The sequence below is a fragment of the Dermacentor albipictus genome, chromosome 9, assembly GCF_038994185.2.
Source record: "Dermacentor albipictus isolate Rhodes 1998 colony chromosome 9, USDA_Dalb.pri_finalv2, whole genome shotgun sequence".
NCBI classification, from domain to species: Eukaryota; Metazoa; Arthropoda; class Arachnida; order Ixodida; family Ixodidae; genus Dermacentor; species Dermacentor albipictus.
Window position 1 is genome coordinate 20740337 of NC_091829.1, and position 19326 is coordinate 20759662.

General features: G+C 47.7%; 1 protein-coding gene across 1 annotated transcript in view; it reads left to right on the top strand.

Annotated features, from left to right (window-relative positions):
• LOC135917310 (gamma-interferon-inducible lysosomal thiol reductase-like) overlaps window positions 1–19326 on the top strand; it is an 83467-nt gene that overhangs the window by 55805 nt on the left and 8336 nt on the right. The window contains exons 2-3 of the mRNA XM_065450875.1: window positions 15107–15259; window positions 18044–18121. Of these exons, the coding sequence (XP_065306947.1) occupies window positions 15107–15259; window positions 18044–18121 (231 nt within the window). The remainder of the gene's footprint in view (window positions 1–15106; window positions 15260–18043; window positions 18122–19326) is intronic.

Here is a 19326-nt window from a genome sequence, read left to right on the forward strand (position 1 = left end):
TATACGTCGCTCACAGGAATCAGACTATATGTACCGGCTGAACAGCAATGATTCGCTCTCTTCCAGGAACCTTGTTTACGCGACCAATTGACTACACATTATTTTTCCCCTCAACGTTGCACTTGCGTTTTCAATAATCGAGGTTTCATAAAGTGCGATGTGATGACAGAAACTTGCTAACGTTGTACCACGATGTGAGCACTGTTGTGATAATATCGTGAAAACTTCATTTCATTATTTCCTCCCCCCATCTCTCTCTCTCTCTCTCTCTCTCTCTCTCTCTCTCTCTCTCTCTCTCTCTCTCTCTCTCTCTCTCTCTCTCTCTTGTTCATGCGCATGCTTTCTTCGACACTGCGCTGTCAGTATGAATGCACATCAGCGAAGCCGAGCGTAGCGCCGTCACAACGCTTAATTTTACGGCGGCCATGAGCGTTGCGAACACTGCTAGGCGGGCGCGCACGCCCGATTGTAACCGCTGCAGCAACGGAAACGGAAGCGAGATACGCATGTACAAAACGCTGGCCAATAGCACTCGCATTGTTTCGTCTTGCTCACCGCACCCTGCGTATTGCGCTACTTCGTCCCTGACAATGTCGAAAGAGAGAGCGCGCCAAAGGCCTCACTGCCATTTAACAAGGGAAACCGTTACGCACCTCTCTCTCTCTCTCTCTCTCTCTCTCTCTCTCTCTCTCTCTCTCTCTCTCGTAGAACGTAACAGGTCCGCGACGCGTGATTCCGGCGGCTATAGATAACAGCGCCGGCTGCTCCTTAGAGGAGCAGCCGGATGCTCCTCATAGTTGAACACTGCACAAGTCCGTGTGCCACCACGCGTATCTAAATGAAGCTGTACATTCTTTTATGCAGGCCGTGCAGTATACTTCCGAGGCCGCCCCTCGGAATAGACTAAACAGCCGGCCCCGTCACTCTCGCTCTCTCTATTCAGAAGCTATTTTGCGCCCTCCCAACGCTTTCTATTGACTGCATCGTTAAATGCGTGCAGCGTGTCGGATGCTGGGACTGGGCGCAGCACATGGCGAGAGCACGCGGCGGAAGTCGTTCACAACAGCTTCTTTGTGTATAAAGTGCCCGTTCACGTGAAAAACATAAGTACTATGGACACATATACAAGATCTCCATAGGTGCTGCTCTGTGTATTGACTGTCTCAACCTCTATCATCTGGCATAAAGGGTCTGACATTAGGGAGGAAGAAACGGGCTTCTACTGGCCAAGCAATTCGTAGAACATATTACCGTTGTTACGAAACGCGTTAGAAATGTGTTACAATGTGTTAAGATTACGGTTTTACAAAATCAGTGCTACGAAAATGGGTGCCACGGGAAGTAAATTGGGAGTTGAGGACAGCAAGGAATTAGGTGGTGTGATGAAGTGAGAAAATTCGCAGGCTTTAGGATGGAGTAAGCTGGCGCGAGACAAGGGTAATAATTGGAGATCGCTGGGACAGGCCTTCGTCCTGGGGGGCAGTGGACATGAAGTGATGATGACAATGATGACGATAACCTGTAGGATGCTCACGGACTATTTCAATATGGAACTATGTCTACAGCGACACAGAGTCAGTTCCTGCTGACATCACAAGTTCCGCGGTAATCACCGATTGACCCTTCACTAAATATTCGCTAATAACTCCTTTAATATGTAAATGCTGCAGAACTAAATCCGATCAGTGTTCAGAGCAAAGCAGACTTATTTGCGATCCCGATAGTGTTCTCAAAATCCCGGCGCAAAACGTCCAACGTGTTGCGCTTATATTAGGATGAACCCGTTTAGAACGCACTACGAGACACAAACAGCGGAACGCTGCATTTTGTGAGAGAGTTCGGAGACGAATATCTCGGGAAATACTTTGGAATGACCTTAATCTCGGCCGTTGGCTTGTTTTGGACAACGCGCACGCGAAAAACGCCCGGCACCATAATCCAGGGTTGTTTTGTCGAACGATAACATCTGTAAGTCCATGATACACGTATTTGGCGCGATTCCCGTTGTAGCAAACTCTCGCCATAGCGAACGTTCTGCATCGGCCAGGTCGGTTAACTATGACAGAGTTCCTCACTGTATTCGGGTACACACACAGGTTGCGAACTTCGACCTGCATGTGGCGTTGCCTCCAATCGTAACGAACTTGTGCAGGGCAGGCTCGCGAAACATCAATTATAGAAGTGTCCTCCGTAATTGCCCATTGCCGAGGCTATGCCCTGATTATCACGCTGATCGCTATAAACAAGAGAACCTGAACTCCAGTCAACCAGGAACCGTTCTTACGCAAGAAAAGTTTCTTGAGTACAGTAAACCCTCGCTATAAAAAAATCAACACGATGGGAAATCGACTTCGTCATAAGCGGTGTTTCGTTAAAAGGGGAGACTGTCTAAAGGACTTACCGTAATGCGGGACTTGTACTTCAACAGCGCGGGAGCCGTTAAACTATGGTCAGCATCACCTGTGAACAACCTCTCTCTCGGTTGTCATCACGTGAGGCAGTTAGTCGCAAGAAGATGCCGCCGCGTCGGAGTGACTTTCGCAAGGAGTATTTGGCCCTCGAAGTGAACACGAATAAACTCAAGAGCCACCATGGATGACGTACCGAGCGGTCCCGTGCGAATTTCCCAATTTTGCACTTCGTATCAAGCGGACTCTGACGCCATTTCCGTCTATATAGAACGCACTGCAGTCGGGACCACGACAAAATTCGAGTAATGCGATGTTTCGAATAAAGCGACTTCGTTATAACGAGGGGTTATCGCACGTAAAAAAAAGCGACCGCAACAGCTAGTGCGCACACTCGTTTTTCACAACGCTGTATACACATCTTTTCGGAGGCACACGTAGAGCACGCTGCACATTACTGCGGCGCATGGACCGGGAGCTTACGATGCGTACATTGTTTTCGAGCGACGCCCGTTATGGAAGCTTCAGAATAGGCACCGAGCACAGGCCGGGCGAATCGAGGTAGCGGTCCCACCCACCTCTTTTGTTCTTGGTTGCGTCGTCTTGCGACGCTGACTTCCTCAGCGCCGGGAATGTATATGCGGCGGCGAACGCGCGAGCGACCTGTCACATCGCTTTGTTCGTGGCCGACGTATGACGGCCCACGTGGCGGCGTCGTCATCATCGTTGCCGTCATCGTTCCCCTGCATTGTCCAGAGGTCCTTCCTTCTCCAGGCTCGCCTTATACCTAGACGTCGCCGTGAGTTCCATGCGTGTCCCAAGCTATGCGGCAGTAAGACACACAGCGGTCATATCGAATCCCGAACAAGGTTGCCGGCGCATAATTTATTTGTTATAGTTCGGCAAAGAAAAAAAAACAAATTCAGTGAAAAATGTGGATGCCTTTTAACCCCTTTCTGGTGAAATGATTTCCATAGGAACCAATATTTTACGGGAAATATCCGACATCGAGAAAAACAAGCAAAGATGCTTGCACAAAATCCGAGTGTCAGCAGTGCTAATTGCATAATTTGTATGCTTTGCGCAGTAGATAAACATGGCCCTCTACGTTGGGCGGCACAAAAAATGGTCGTCAAATAATTATATGGCCACATTTCACGCCATTTAAGATTGTGAACTGAAGGTCTGAAGAAGACGCTGTGTCGTGACGTCACAACACACGTCACGACACAGTATGTGGTCACGTGGAAGCAGGTCATTGCGACGTTTCGACACTCGCTTTCGCACGCTCGGTCGTCCGCTATGCTTTCACGGCGGCCCTCGCATAACGAGAAAGAGAGAGAGGGAAACGTTCATTTTTACGCCAACGTCCGGCGCTCACCTACCGAGTAGCAGCATACATACGAAGCGACCGAGAGAGCGGGAGCGAGCTTCAAAAACGTTGCAATGTCCTCGTCCCACGTGACCACATACTGTGTCGTGACGTCACGACACAGTATCCTTTCTGGCAACCGAAACCAGCTGCTGGAAAAGTACTTTATTACATTATTTACGACGCTCTTACGCTTGTCACTACTTTGTTTAGAGTCCAGAGGTCAAGGGCCTTCACTTAACACACACACGCGCACACACAAACAAAATGAATAGTCGAAAATATCGTGTCAGTACCCCTTGAATTATTCGCTGCATCCGGGTTCGTTACTATTCGCAACTTTCACGGCCTATAGGGGGCGCCACCTTAAATCCAACATGGCTGTCCGAGAGATTAAGAACTAGAGCAGTCGGTGCAGTGCTGCGGTCGTCTTGCTCAGTGACATGTTGTTTCGCGTCGTCATGCTGAAATGTCTTTTCAATTTACACGCCCGCTGTCGTTAGCCTGCGTAATGGCTCCTATTGGGCGAGCAGAACGCGGGATTCGAAGCCAGCTTCGCTGGTCATCTTGTGTGTTGCGGCATAAAAGCGTGCACATCGACGTCTGTGACTGTTGAAGGCCTTTGCATAAAAACTTCGTGACTTCGAAACAAGCCACATGAGCTGTGGTTTCAGTTGTACCGCGACGGTGTTATTAGGAGAAGGGACCGTGCTTTTTATTTGCTATTCTATTAATCTGACCTCTTTGAGTGGGTACCGTGAACTTTTATACGGTGTGGTGCTCTCTGCAAGTTGTTACTTAGACCGCTTAAATAAGCCGCCGTGTCGAGAAAAAAAAAAAAAAACCTTCCTGGTGTCGCGCGACCGAAGTCATTTACATCGACGGCGTGAAAAGCAGCCCTAAAGCAGGGTTTTGTGTGCGAAAATTTCTTGTCTAGTTATCCCTGCCTGTGTTCACAAAGCTGTATGTTGAACGCCAGAAGTAAAGAAAAAACCATATCTCACTGTTTTTGCGAGCTAATACGACAACCGCTAACCCTTGGTTATTGCGCTTTATGCGTGCTGTGCAAGCTACAGTCTTGCGGTAGTTTTACAGCCTGCGTGAATCCTACCGCGTCTTGCCTACAGACAGATAAAGCGATACATAGCCCATATTTACCGGTCCGCGGCAATGCTCGCTTCATTCTTCAAGTTATCTTTTTGAATAGTATATGCACCCAGATCAGCTGAGGGTTCGCTACGCGAACACTGCACAGTAGTTTAACGTTTGTTGGACTACGATTTGTTACCTCACGAGTGCAGTCACGCGCGCCTGTGCACACGTAGCAGCCGCGCATCGAAGTGGCACACGAGGTACGAATTCCAGGTCCGCCTGCGTCTCTTTGCTTCGATGCACAAATAAGAAACTCACCTCTCTGTTCCGAAATGGTGGAATGTCAAGCCGGCGTTGCAGAGCACGAATGCATGAACGAGAACAAGAAATCTTGAAGCAGGTACAAGGCTTGACGGATAATGTTTGCGCTCCAACGTACCCGCAAGGGCATGAGTGGCAAGAACACAAGCGTCAATCATCCTACAACACATTTTAATTAGGATTGCGCATTGTTTCTTTCCCTGCACGTAATATAGAGCTATGCCTGCGTCTTTATGGAGGTGCGCCTATTGGCGATTTCAAGTGCTCGGAATCATCACTCATCTGTCGTATTAAAAAAAAAAGTCCTCCGGCATGAAGTGCGCATTGCAAACCTTCATCGCTTCTGTGACAGCTTTGCCAATCCGCAGCTTAATAATCAATTTCTTCCTCATCGACGCAGCCGGTGGGAATGAGGGAAGGCTCACATCACCTACCGCATAACTACCGGTCGGCACTCATTGCGGCACGCAGCAAATACGGTTACTTCTGTGTTTGCTCATTCTTAGCATGTTAAGTGTCCTTCAGGATCCCACAAGAGCTTTGAACGCGTTAAAACATCAACCAAAAGTGAAGGAAAAGCGTACACAACACCAATACGCTACCCGAACGGGCGGCGAGTATAATCTTTCGATTGTTTCCGGCCGCCGCCGCACGACGGCGCCACCGTACGTGAAAGTTGCGAATACGGTCTCGACTGTATGTACTCGAAGCTCTTGGACTGTGTGCCGCTGTGTATACAAGCAGCTCCTTGTACTTGGCACACTCGGATTGCCGTTACCCAACGCCCCTCGAGAAACGCTTCAGTTGCAACGCACTCGAAGCTCTCAGTGGTCCACTTATACATAACGCAGGAGAAGCGCGTCGATTGTGTTGCCTCTGCAGAGCTAGGCACAACGTGAGTGTTTTCTGTTGCCGGCGTAGAGATAGGGCGATACAGGTTAGGTGCGTTGACGAAAAAAGAACGCTAGTGAGTGCACAGCCAGAGAAGGTCACTCGAGCCGTAATCTCCAGCAGGCGAGCGTGCAACGAGTGTTGTTTACCACGTATCGAGAGGTCTCATCCAGCAAACGCTGAAAGACGCGGGTTGCCCCCAAAGGCTATAGAGAGATTTAGATTAGGGGCATGGAAACTTTGGGGCCCCCTAGTGCTCGGGGGCCAGTCTGCGCATGTGCAGTGCCGGGTCCCCAAGCGCTAGGGGGCCACGACGCCATAAGGGCCCCCCTGATCTAAAGCTCTCTAAAAGCCCGTTTCACAAGGTGCGATTTTGACTGCGTTTTCGCACATGCGAATTCGCAGATGCGGCAAATGGGCCGTCGGACCCTTCGTGCGTGCAATTATTTTTCGATGTTCGCAGTGGTGGACTTCTCGGCGCAGACGCACATGCGTCAAGGACGCGGAACCAATCGCAACGTGGATCGTAGACACGTCACTGTGGCCTTCCTACTTAATTTTTGTTTCGATAAAGTAACGCGTTCAAACACAAATAACTTTCACGACAGCTTCTAAGTTGCTTTACTTTGTTCTTACCGAAACAATCTGGTGCCAAGAGCAATTGGTGCCAAGAGCCAAGGTGCTCGAAAATTCCAAAAATCGCAGCTGCCGCGCGGGGTGCATGTGAAATGGCAATGTGAAATGGCAATGTGAAGTGGCAATGTGAAATGGCAATGTGAAATGGCAATGTGAAACGGCAATGCGAAGTTGGCAATGCGAAGTTGGCAATGCGAAGTTGGCAATGCGAAGTTGGCAATGAGAAGTTGGCAATGAGAAGTTGGCAATGAGAAGTTGGCAATGAGAAGTTGGCATTAGCCAAAATCGTACTGTATATGGCGGCGTGCTTACTCTTTTCAGCCGGACGTCCCTGAGTGAAACGTTGCGCACTGTGCTCAGTACACCGACTCTTTAGATTTTGAGGCAGCTGGGCAGACGTTGCCCAGTTTTCGTGAGTGGACTTTTTCAGACCAATTGTGAAAAACGGCAATCTCTAAAGTTTCCTTAAAACGTCTGATCGCTCGGTTTCCTTGATTCCCTTTATACGTGTTTTGGCCGCTGTTCGCTGCTCCATATGCCTACGAGCTTTTTCCGGAAACGCTGCCATAAATGGTCGGGCAAACTTTGTGTGAAAAAAAGTAATTTCACCTATACCGTCCAGACTGTGTATAGAAAAACGTGGTTAACACGTTTGTTTCTTTATATTTGTCGCCCGTTAACCCTTGAACACAGTTGTTCGAGAGTGAGTGAGTGAGTGAGTGAGTGAGTGAGTGAGTGAGTGAGTGAGTGAGTGAGTGAGTGAGTGAGTGAGTGAGTGAGTGAGTGAGTGAGTGAGTGAGTGAGTGAGTGAGTGAGTGAGTGCGCGCGTGTGCGTGTGTGAAAAGTCTGCACCCTTTGGGGTTTGTCCCCGGACACTATTTGCCATCTACATTGCGTGACTTTCCTTTCTTTAACGCTGCGAGCCCGGTACTTTCAGGTTACGAACCGCAAGCGCGTATTTTCGTGACAGTGTTCTTAGCATAAGATTAGTGAGTGCAGAGTGTTAAAGCAAAAATCCACGCTGTGAAGGCGGCTAAAAAGCGAAACTGTGGATAAGTAGAACGATTGCACATTGCGACGTAGCTTGAAATTATTCACCGGGCGGCATTCGCATGCACTTCACCTAATTTTTAGCTTAAGACGTTTCAAGGGTCTGCGACTTCGTGCACCTAGAAATAGTGAACCAGAGAGTAATGCATTTAGCCACACTTTCGCCGCACCTCGTACGCACGCTGCTTCTCTTCAGGAGTGCCCACTATACGTGGCCATCCCACATCACTGTCACAACACAAATCAGTTGCTAGGCGGGTTCCTCTTTCACGTACGAAAGTGTAGCTACGTCACTCCCTGCTTCGTATGCTACAGTTGCCGCTTCCCGGCAATTTCAGCTTATGCAACCGTAATCTTTACCGGGTATCGCTTGCGGCATGCGCTGTGCGCGAAGGCGAGCTTTCTGGTTCTTTTTTTCCTTCCCCGCACGGCCGACGCCGCCGCGGAGGCGAGCGCCATCTAGTTGTGCTGCAAGGAACCCAGCAGCGCACGCGGCGGGCGCCTCCCGAGTTTTTGCCTACGGACACGACATACCCATTGAGAGGTATACGGCTATACAGCTTCGCTGCAAAAAAAAAAATGGCAGCAACATTAGCTGACAATCATTGTTTGGAGACAGGATATGCCTCACTTTTAGAGTGCAGCGTAGAGATGGGATTTGGGTAAAACTTTAGAGAACCCCATGTGGTCAAATTCAACGCTGGGCTTTCTGATACGGCGTCTCCCCTAACCGGCGTGCTGTCTCGGGGCGTTCAAATAAACCAATACATAAACAGGCAAACTCAGTCTGCATAGAGTCCAAACACAATCTATAGACCACCTAAGTTAATTTCCTGTAAGCGTGCGTAGCAGCATGCGTGGACGTTTCCGCGATGACAGTGACCAGCAGTCAAAGTGAGCGAGAGTCCAGACATTAGAGCGGCATGGCCGTAGCCAGAGGCGGCGGCGACTTAATTCACAGCACTCGTTTAGAGGTTGCCGCGTACGAGCGAGCATTGCTGCGCGTCCGGCGGAATTTCCCCTTTCGGAGGGGAAAAGAAAAGCGGTCCGCACAACAGCTCGTACCGGGTGTTCTTGCGACACGTGTGCGGTGGTCTTTGCTGCGTGTGCCGGAGACCGTGGTCAAAGGGGCGGCAAGCGCGAGCAAAATCGAAAATTTCCCTATGAAGACGTTTTCTGCCTTCTCGTTTCGTTCGCGCGTCATCGTTTTAATTTTGTTGCGATGGCAGTTATGTGGACACGCCCGGATATGACGAATGGCTCATCAACGGCAATTAATATTTTGATGACTATTGGAACTGTCCTTTTTCTTTTTCTTGTGTTTCTTTATTTCTTTTTTTACGAGAGGAATACAAACGTTCGTTTCCCCTATGATGCCTCCGTCGTTTTTTTTTTATTACCACAAAAATGTCACTTTGCTTCCTCTAACTTTTGTTTCGAATCTAAGTATGTTCAATGTCTTCGAATGTACTATTACGGAGCAATACACAGGATGTACGTTATCACAATTGTTAAGTGAGCCTGTCAATACAAGAAGGAAAAATAAATGTACGTTCATTCGGTCCATAACCAGCTTCCCAAGTGCCCATCATAATTCAGCAGGTAGCTGCAAGCATACTGAAATAAGATTTTTAAAGTGCTCGAGCATTTCTCCCCTACGGGTATACCCTCCCTTTGTTGAATCTGCGTTTCTGGCCTTTCTATGTGCTTTCTATGGCTCCGCAGACGGCGACACAATATGCTGTCTGACGAGCACAAACTGCGCATGTCGGAGCAACGGCACCGCTTATATAACGACACACTATGATGGATGTCCGTGACGACTATGTGACGGAGCTATGAATGCTTATGATGATGATGATGATGACCTCGGTGTTTATGATGTTGACGACGATGACTATAATCCATGGTGATAATGACGTGGTGACATCCACTCGTTTTCCTCGGGATTAGATGGTGCCGATAACGGTGCCCTTTAGGGTGGTGATGACGATTCTCACGACGGTGGTGACGACGATAATCAGTCTCAGCCACTAATCAGTCTTCTTCACTCACGCTATCACACTGACATCGCTAGTCATCGGTATAGATGGTTATACCGGAACTGCATTGGCAGCACCAGTTTCCTCTTCACAAGTGTTTCTTATATTCAGATGCAATATATATATATATATATATATATATATATATATATATATATATATATATATATGTGTGTGTGTGTGTGTGTGTGTGTGTGTGTGTGTGTGTGTGTGTGTGTGTGTGTGTGTGCACGATATCAGACTATATATCGAAAACCTGTGTTTCTGGAACATTCGCGCTTCCCTTAAAATAAAACAATCTCAATCCGTGCACTATAAGCACGTGTTTGTGCCAACCCCGCCGGCTTCGCATTCGCGAATGGGGCGCCAGACCTGAGTCCAGACGCGCAGTGGGGCAACTGCGCGCACTCGGGCAACTGCCCCAGTGCTGCTCACGCTCGCGTGGTCACGACAGCTGTTCCACAAAAGCAGTCAGCCGAGTGCGTCGTCATTACTGTGGGCGGGGGGAGACGCCCCCTCCACCCCCCTCCCATCCCTCCTCTTCGTCTGCCGCCGCGCAACGCATTGTTCATGGCCCCGTCCGAAGGACCCATACGTCGTCTCGACTGAAAGCGCAGTAGCATATACGTGTACACAGCGTTGTTCGGGATGACGAGTATGAGCCGCAGAGGCAAGTTGGCTGGGATATATATATATATATATATATATATATATATATATATATATATATATATATATATATATATATATATAAGTAAGCGGAAGGCGCACCGCGATGATATATGTTACTCGCCCCGAATGCAATCAACGTTTAAATGTTTCTGGAGTCGCTACTATATATAGGCTTCCATTTTGCAACGAAAGCGTGACTTAGCGGCGACTGAGATGAATGCGAGGAAGATTCTGTGCGTTGCGGCCGTTCGTTTTGTGTTGTGCATTTCGTTCTGCGCAGCGCTGCGACTGCACGACACGCGTACGTTGCGAGTTGTCTCCTGCCTTTGGTCGCGGGTTCGATTCCCGGCCGCGACTGCCGCATTTAGACGGACGGCAAAAATGTAAAAACGCTCGTGTATACTTTTAGGGGCGCGTTCAAGAATGGTTTGTAATCAAAATTAATCCGTAGTCATCCACTACGGCGTTCCTTCATATATAAAGTTGATTGATTGATTGATTGATTGATTGATTGATTGATTGATTGATTGATTGATTGATTGATTGATTGATCAGGAGCTGAACGCCACAGCTGCCGAGATACCGCGGCGGCCCGCTTCCTGCCTGTTGCAGTTTTAATAACAAATTGGGTCGACGCGTTCGAGGGCTACTTATGTAGAGATATCCAGTCGAACTGTAGAGATCCATAGAATCGACAGTAGATAATCATGGCAAATGCGGTTTTAAGTGCTATCCAGGGAAGCGGTGTAATAGGCCAATCGACGACGGTGACCAAGACCATTTGCACGTCGGCATGTGACGCGCTGTGACTGTCAACGCGACCCGACACGGCATCCTATCCGTCTCGGAATATATCAGATCAAAGGTTTTAAAGCGAACGCAGTATCTTACTAACCTTCCGTATATATATATATATATATATAGTTTCGTCGGCATCCGACAACAGAAACAGACTTAGCGATTTCTAACAAACCCATGCGCAATGGGTTTCATTGTTTGCTTTGTGCGTGACCACGTACGGGTGCAGTGCGGCGGCGCAGATGTCAAAATGCGGAACAGGTTAGAATGCTCGCCGTGAAAAATAGCATGAAGTCAAGGTTATCACAGTTATATAAGCAGGAGAGGTATCGGCGCTAAAAACAGCTGCGTTATCGATGGGGGCGGACACGTATAGTTCGTGCACCCGAAGAACAACATGCGTTCGAGGAGTGCGGGAGGGAACATCAACGAGAATGTAAACGCCGCCGGCGCGAAACGGCCACCCGACGAAGAGCGTTCCCGCGATGCTGAACGAAAACGACAATCGCGAGCCCGGGCAACCATCCCACTCTGTGACGATGGAATGGCAGCGAAATGACTTTTCGTTTGAGAGCTTTTACTGTCGTCAGCTTTCGCTGCCATTTCATCTTTACAGAGTGGAATGGTCATTTTTTTTTTCGTAATGCAGAGATACCTTTTGAGGGACTGTAAAAAAAAAAATGCTGATATCTCGCATGCCATATAGCATTTCCCAGAACGCAATACTCTCAGCAGGACCGTTTTTCTTTTTTCTTTAACCATATAATAGCGCACCGGTCAACGTAAAGTATCGTTTTACGACAGCGAAAGGCGAATGGTCATTCACATAGCCTATTAACAGCGCTGTATATGTAGCTATTCCGCGATCTTCGCCGACAAGACAGCGGGATTTCGTCAGACCACTGATTTCTTTTCTTTTTCTTTAAGCGCCATTACCGAAAATCGCCCAAAAAGAAAAGAGAAAAACAAAAACTGAATCCTCGCGAATATGTTTCCAGTAGCACCAGTAGCGCTGCACGGTAGTTCCACAGAGCGAGGCGGGACCGGTCGGTGTCCGCACGTGTGACGTGTGCACACACTGCTCACGGCATACGCGGAGGTCGCGATCGGGAAACAACGAGCAAGTTGGGCGTTACAATGCGTGCCTGTCGCCGTTCTCGCGTGACGTAGAGTGTGGGAAATGAAAAAAAAAAACGAACAACCTCGGCACTCCACCCACCTGGCCGGCTGGTCTGCCCTTGGCGACGGGAGGGGGGAGGGATGGGAGAGGAGGCGGGAAGTGAAGCCGTGTCCCCAGCGATGCGTGATCGAGTGGGTTGCACTGAGCGAAGACGGCGCACAAAAATAGGAAAGGTGCCAAGGGCCACTGGACGGGGGCGAACACGGCGACGTTGTCCGCGCCTGTGTAACGGCAGCGCGCTCTTCGGCAGAGAACATGCACCACGCATATACGCCGCGTGTCCCAGCTTATAGCGTTAGCCAAGCACTTATCCTTAGCTCTCTCGCTGCGCGATGGCGGTGTTTTAACGCGATAGCGTTAAGGAGCTCGTGTCGCAGAAAAGCCGGTGTCGTCGGCGTCGGGTGTCGGCGTCGGCGGCGTTGACCGTGAGCGATAAATCACGGCAGGCGCTTCATAAATAAAAAGCAACTTCCAAGATTGGCCCGGCGGGAATCGAACCCAGGTCTCCGGAGTGTGAGACGGAGACGCTACCACTCAGCCACGAGTTCGATGCTTCCAAGCGGTGCAAACGCGCCTCTAGTGAATGCGGTGTTGCCTTCGAAACCAGCCGTGGAAAGTTATACTGCGGTGTATATCGGTAATTATGAACATGTAACGTACAGAAGTCACAATTACACGAGTTGCGAAGTGCGTTTCCGCTGCATTTCTTTTGCGCTTTCCGCACACGCAGAGCCATCTTGCGGCAAACACAGAAGACCCCCTCCTCTCAATGTACGGCGCTGCCCCGACAGGAGGCGCGCCGCGCGCGCATTGGGACCGCTGCCAGGCGCGTCGCGGGACTCCCTCTCCCCTGACGACGCTTCGCCGGGCTCCCGGTTTAGATTACTATCTATCTCTCTGCCCGTGCCGATCACGACGTTTGGCTGGCGTAGATCGTTTCCCCTCCGAGACACCGAGTTCTTTGGTTCGTTTCGTTCGCTCAGGCGCACGTTTCGTTGTCGCGCCGAACGCTGCGTTGCTCGACGTTCACCGCGTGATAGGTGGGCGCTAAGTCCGATGCGGGGCGCATCGTAAGTGATTGCTGTGCCGTAGCGCATTGTCTTATACCCCTTGGCGGGTCGACGGGAACGCTGTCGCGTCCCACTCTTGAAGGCGAAGCTTAAGCGTCCTCCAATTTTTGATCCTGACAAATGATCTTCTACGACGGAGCAAAGTCGCGTTACGACTGAGTGCCATCAATGCGCACGTTAATAAAAGGGGCGTACTCTGTCGACGTTGCTGACTTCCAAGTCGTTGACTTAGAAGTTATATATATATATATATATATATATATATATATATATATATATATATATATATATATATATATATGTATATATGATAGTATAATAGTATAATAATAGTAAAAATAGTAATAATAGTAATAATAGTATAATATAATATACTATATAATATATGTTACCCATGTTACCCATTGCGTTGAGCTGGTGCACTCGAACGGTTAATAAATAGATTGCAAGCAACAACGGCCTGAAGCTGTGAGAGGCCAAAAAGCGTGTGTTTGTTCTTGTGGGAACGTTATTTCTTACATTTTTAAAACTTCAAATATGTGTTGTTGTTGTTGTGCACGCAAGCGCATGTAGTAAACAATTACACTGGGTCATGGTTTTTGAGTTTCACGGAATTTTCAAAAATCCCCTTTTGCAGACAACGTAATTCTAGTCCTTGAGCTGAATTATTCGTGGAGGCGGGCAATACTTGCACGATAGAAATCGAAACACATATTCAATAAATTAGTAACAATTCAGTAATGGACTTTTTAATTGATTACTTCACGGCACATATTGCAATTTACGAATTGTATGCATAAAAGCGCGTCGTATTAAAGAAAAGCGCAACAACAGTGCATTTTTACAGCGAGTTTGATCGCGCATATCTCCCAACTGTAGTCACTATGGAAATTCAATCCAAGCGTGTACGCCTTGCAAACTCACCGGCTACAATTCGTAAATTGCAATATGTGTCGTAAGATAATTAACTTAATTAGTGAATCTTTGTTAATAAGACGAGCGAACTTTTCGCTTTCCCATGCAAGTAATGTCCGCCTCGCTGGATAACCCAGCTTAAGGGCTAGAATTACGTTATCTGTGACACGCGGCTTTTAAATATTACACGCTGGAACATGTATGTGTCTAAATTACAGCTAGCCCAACTCTCTGCTTCATAGACCACAGAACAACATACAGCGAAATACAGTTTTACCTTAAATCATCTCTTATCATGTGCAGTTATGTATATAACCACGTTAAAAGGTTATTCGATCTTGAGCAATCACGTAAAGGGGGAAGGGCGGGGATGGAAGTGTGCTCTAGTATGCTGCAATGTGAAATGGCATTTGCCGCCATCTATCCTGTGCACTTACAGAAGCTTCAAGCCGAAACAATATGGCTAAGAATTTCGCTCAAAACCATGCTATACGCGATTTTGGTTACGCACGCACGCAGGGACACACCTCGAAACCGCGCAACAAACCCCATTTCGCTGCAGAACTGTGAAACGTCGAGCGGTGTTGTACAAGATGCAAAAGCCCACGGATATACTCACTCACGTATTCGCGTTCCTCCCTTCCGATTCCTGTGCGCAGGCGTGCGAGCACGACCCAAAGGTTTCCGTGGAGGTCTTCTACGAGACGTACTGCCCGGACAGCAGGAACTTTGTCCTCGAGCAGCTGAACTCGACGTACGCAGAGCTCGCAAACATCGTGCAGCTTCAGCTCGTCCCGTACGGAAAGGCATCTGTAAGTTTTCACAGCCACAATTTTCCAGTGCACCCGGTGGTGTTATACAGCCGACGACAGCTGTCAAACAATAATTATACTGCTGGCCAAGGATCATTCTGGCCGACTCCGCACATTACAAGCTGGGTAAAAGGACGCTAAATAGAAACACTGAATCAGTCTGTGGACCGACACAGCAATCTCTTAAACTTCAGAATAGTGTTTGCCTGAGCTCGTTGGTTGCACATAGCACAATTGGCTTCCAGCAGAACGTACGGACAAGATTGGACAAGCACAGGACCCTGAATGTAGCGTCTGTCACACTCTCGAGACAATAGCTCACGTACTTTGTGTGTGCCCTCAATATGCGGCCGAACGAAGAACACTCAAATCAATAGCTGACAGCTTGGACTCCCGCCCCTTTTCAGAAGAAAAGCTTTTGGGCGCATGGAGGAGTGTTCACTGTGCCCAACGTGCCATAAAATCACTTTTGAACTTTTTAAGTGAGACTGGTCTAGACGATCGCCTTTAGAAGCTGTAAGACGTGCAGTCAGCACAAAATGTGTTTGCGCAATAACTTTTTGGGACAATATTACTTTTTGTATGGACAAGATTACCCTTACGGGTATGCGTCTTCAGTGCGCACCCGCATATTGGGCAACGTGTATATAGTATCTCAGTGTACCATAACATAATCACCTGCCACCTACCTTTCCCTGTATTTCCCACTTCCCCTTTCCCCAGTGAGGAGTAGCAGGCTAGAGACACGCTCTCCAGGCCGACCTCTCCTCCTTTCTGTTCATTAAAATCTACTCCTCGTACGGACAAGGACAGTAAGGGACGACGACACACGTTGAAGTTCTGAAGTTCCTTTCTAGTTCTCTGAGCCCTTCTTCTGTATTACTACAAGCATTTGACGCCAACGCTTTGAAGCCTCACCATTGCCACGGCTCACTGTAGAGCGAGAAACCAGCGTGTGTCGTCTCTTCCTGTCCGTGTCAGAAGGTTTTCCTGGAAACCAATTGTGCTGTAATCTCTGAAAACTCCACATGTTTTAATTTCGCGTTGATACTAGAAGAGAAAGTAGAAGCCCGATATCCGCATTTTTTTCTTGGTTAATTTCGCACCAAAACTGTGGTGCCGCCACGTCAGTGTGACGTCACGGATTTCGATGTTTCTTTGCGTATTTGCGTCCCTGTGGCTCAGTAATAGATCTGGAAATCTTCAAATTTCGGTATCTGCTTCTTTTAGAATAAATACAGTGTTAGGCCGCCTTTACCGGCAAAGAAAAATTAACTGGGCCTTAGCAGACGCCTTCAAAATCCATGACGTCACAGCTAGCCGGTGCGGGAACTTCAAGGCGGTGTCGTCACAAGCCTTTCCATTCGCCGCTTTTTCTAGCTTATGAAGCCTATACTCTGACGGTAAGAGAGGCTTTTTTGCTATATTAGCGTGGAAGTTTACTAATACAACTCGGTTTATTTTTTCTACTTAATGTCACTTAAACAAGGTCTCCACTATACGTTGGCACTTTTTCCGATTCCGTGATTTTTCCCAGGTTTTAGCACGAACTTGTTTTATCAATATTTCCTAGCAGTCCGTGACACTGGAGGGTCAGGCGCGAGGAAGAAGTGGTCTTTTATAGCTGGCAAAGCTACTATGCGAGTCCTTAAATTTTCAACAAGGACAGTATTTGTAAGCTGTAAATCAGGTGTAATGTGCACTATCAGATGCGACTCAATCGTTTGTTTCTCCGTATTTTAAACACCTGGCTGCGTTTGTACTCACACATTCGCCAAAAGACGCCATTAACTGCAGATTGCGTAGGTTCAATTGAAAACTGGGCTTCCCTTCTGGCACATACCACTGGCTTTCCCTTAAACACTGCACATACCCATTTCCCTGGTTCAAAGCAACCGTGGCGAAAATCGCCTTTTTTTATTCCCCTGAATTTTGCAGAAGTGACAAATTCCCTGAAAACTCCAGCTTCTCCAGGTTTTCTCTGATGGTAATCAGCCTGCTAAATGCAACAGTGCCTATTGGAAGTTCTTCAGTCTCCGTTGTTTTTCCATCAACATTCTTTTGGATGGTAGAGGGTGCTTTTAACGTTGAACTGTAATTCATTCCTTCAAACGGTTAACCCGACCTGTGTCCTCGCATTTCAAGCGTTTCGCGTGTCCAGATTTCTAGGACCGAACGGAACATTCATACAGACCCTTAACTCTCGTCGGATACAGTGAGAGCAACCCAAAACTTATTGTCATCGCAACTTTGCGCAAGGTATCGATGTACGCAATCAATGACCTAACTACCGGTTTCAGAGCCTTAGTCCCTCAACGTTCAACAAGGTTAGTCATCTTTTGGAAAAGCGTGAAAAGCTCATGTAGGGAGTTTCATCGTTTTGACGCTGTAACAAGCCACATCTTCAAATGAACTCGTTGGGTAAAGTATTTCGTGATTTTTCTGTGGTTATTTTTTTTTGACGTGTTGCGCAGCTCAAATGGTTTATTATTTTGTGAGATTACTATGTCCTTGTTGGCTAACTTACTGCGCAATCATCAGCGACACTGGCTTATCACTGACCTACCTTTACGAGGTTGTTCGACGATCTGATCCTTTTATTTTTCTTCTTGACACATTCACACACGCAGTTGGTAAGTATTTATCATTTACATTATATCTTCGAGTAAGTACACAACATTCCGCCAACCATTCCTTTCACGGTGGCTAGCAGGGAAAAAAAAATTCTCATTTTACACCGCAATTTCCTTCTTTTTTTTTTTCTTGCACTCCTGTTGCTTCCAGAGGAGGGAACTGCCAAATAAATGGTACAGCTTCGACTGCCAGCACGGAGACAAGGAATGCTACGGAAACCTATTGCAGGTAAGCACCACGCCGCCCACCTTATCTGTACCGTATATTGCAGGTAAGCACCGCGCCACCTTATTTGTACCGTACGCAAATACCAAAAGCACCGCGCGAATACCAATGACGCATGAACACAATCTGGGCAGGAACCACTAGAGGATGATTGACTGTCAAACCCAAGCGGTAGTTTCGCGGTAGACCCGTTGATATGTGCTGCTAGGGACATTTATCGGTTAGATCTACTGGCTAATTGATATACGAGACACGCGGGCGAATATGACGCTGCAGTGCCCCCAGGATCAGCCTGTGTGCCTACACTTGCGTAGAAATCATCGACCACGATTTTCGATATAAGCTAAAAGCCGAATGCTTTTATACGAAGCTCTTCGCTTGATTAAAGGAATCGTGCTATCAACGGCGCAAATTTGTTGGAATCACGATTCATCGTTGACCCTTGTCGTTTCGTTACATAGTCCCGTAGAGAAGAGAGTCTTTAAACAGCACATATGGAGAGGGCGAAACGCGGGAGAGGGGAGGAAACAGTCAAAGAAATATACAGTTGACAGTACAGCAGTCGTCCCGCCCTTTTCGTCCGCGTTCCAGGTTGCGCTTCTTTGTATTTACTCAATATGAACCAACCAACAAGCCCAGCTACAAGTGCTGCAAAGAAGCCCACGCTTAGTAACTATTATCAGTTTCTAATGAAACAGGCTCAGAAGGTCGATGGTGAACAATCTCAACTGTTGGTTCTACGAGTATTTATACAGGACACTCAAGATATAAAGGGCGGGAGTGACTTTTACTGTTTACTGCCAGCTATAGACCACTTCCACAGCTGTCTCCACGAAGCCACTCCTTCGACTTTTTACGGAAAACCTTAAGAACGAAACGCCCAACGGCCTCAACGCATCAGTAATCATGACTTGATGGCAAGAATAGAAAAGAAACTTGTGCGCTAGCGCCTGAACCGTTTAAGATTTGGCATGAACATACTTTATTTTCAGAGGTCCTTGACAACGTCATAGCCTCGCTTACACATGATTCTGCACTAGCTGTTTTGCAGAAGAGGGGTGCCAGGTTAAACGGGAAGATAGCAGTTTCCGTGTAAAAGTAGAACCTCGTTGCACCGAAATAGCATTCCACGAGAAAATATTATGTACGATGTTCGTTAAAGACATATGCTCCATGCTCATTACTGGTTGGTTACTGCGAGAAACAAT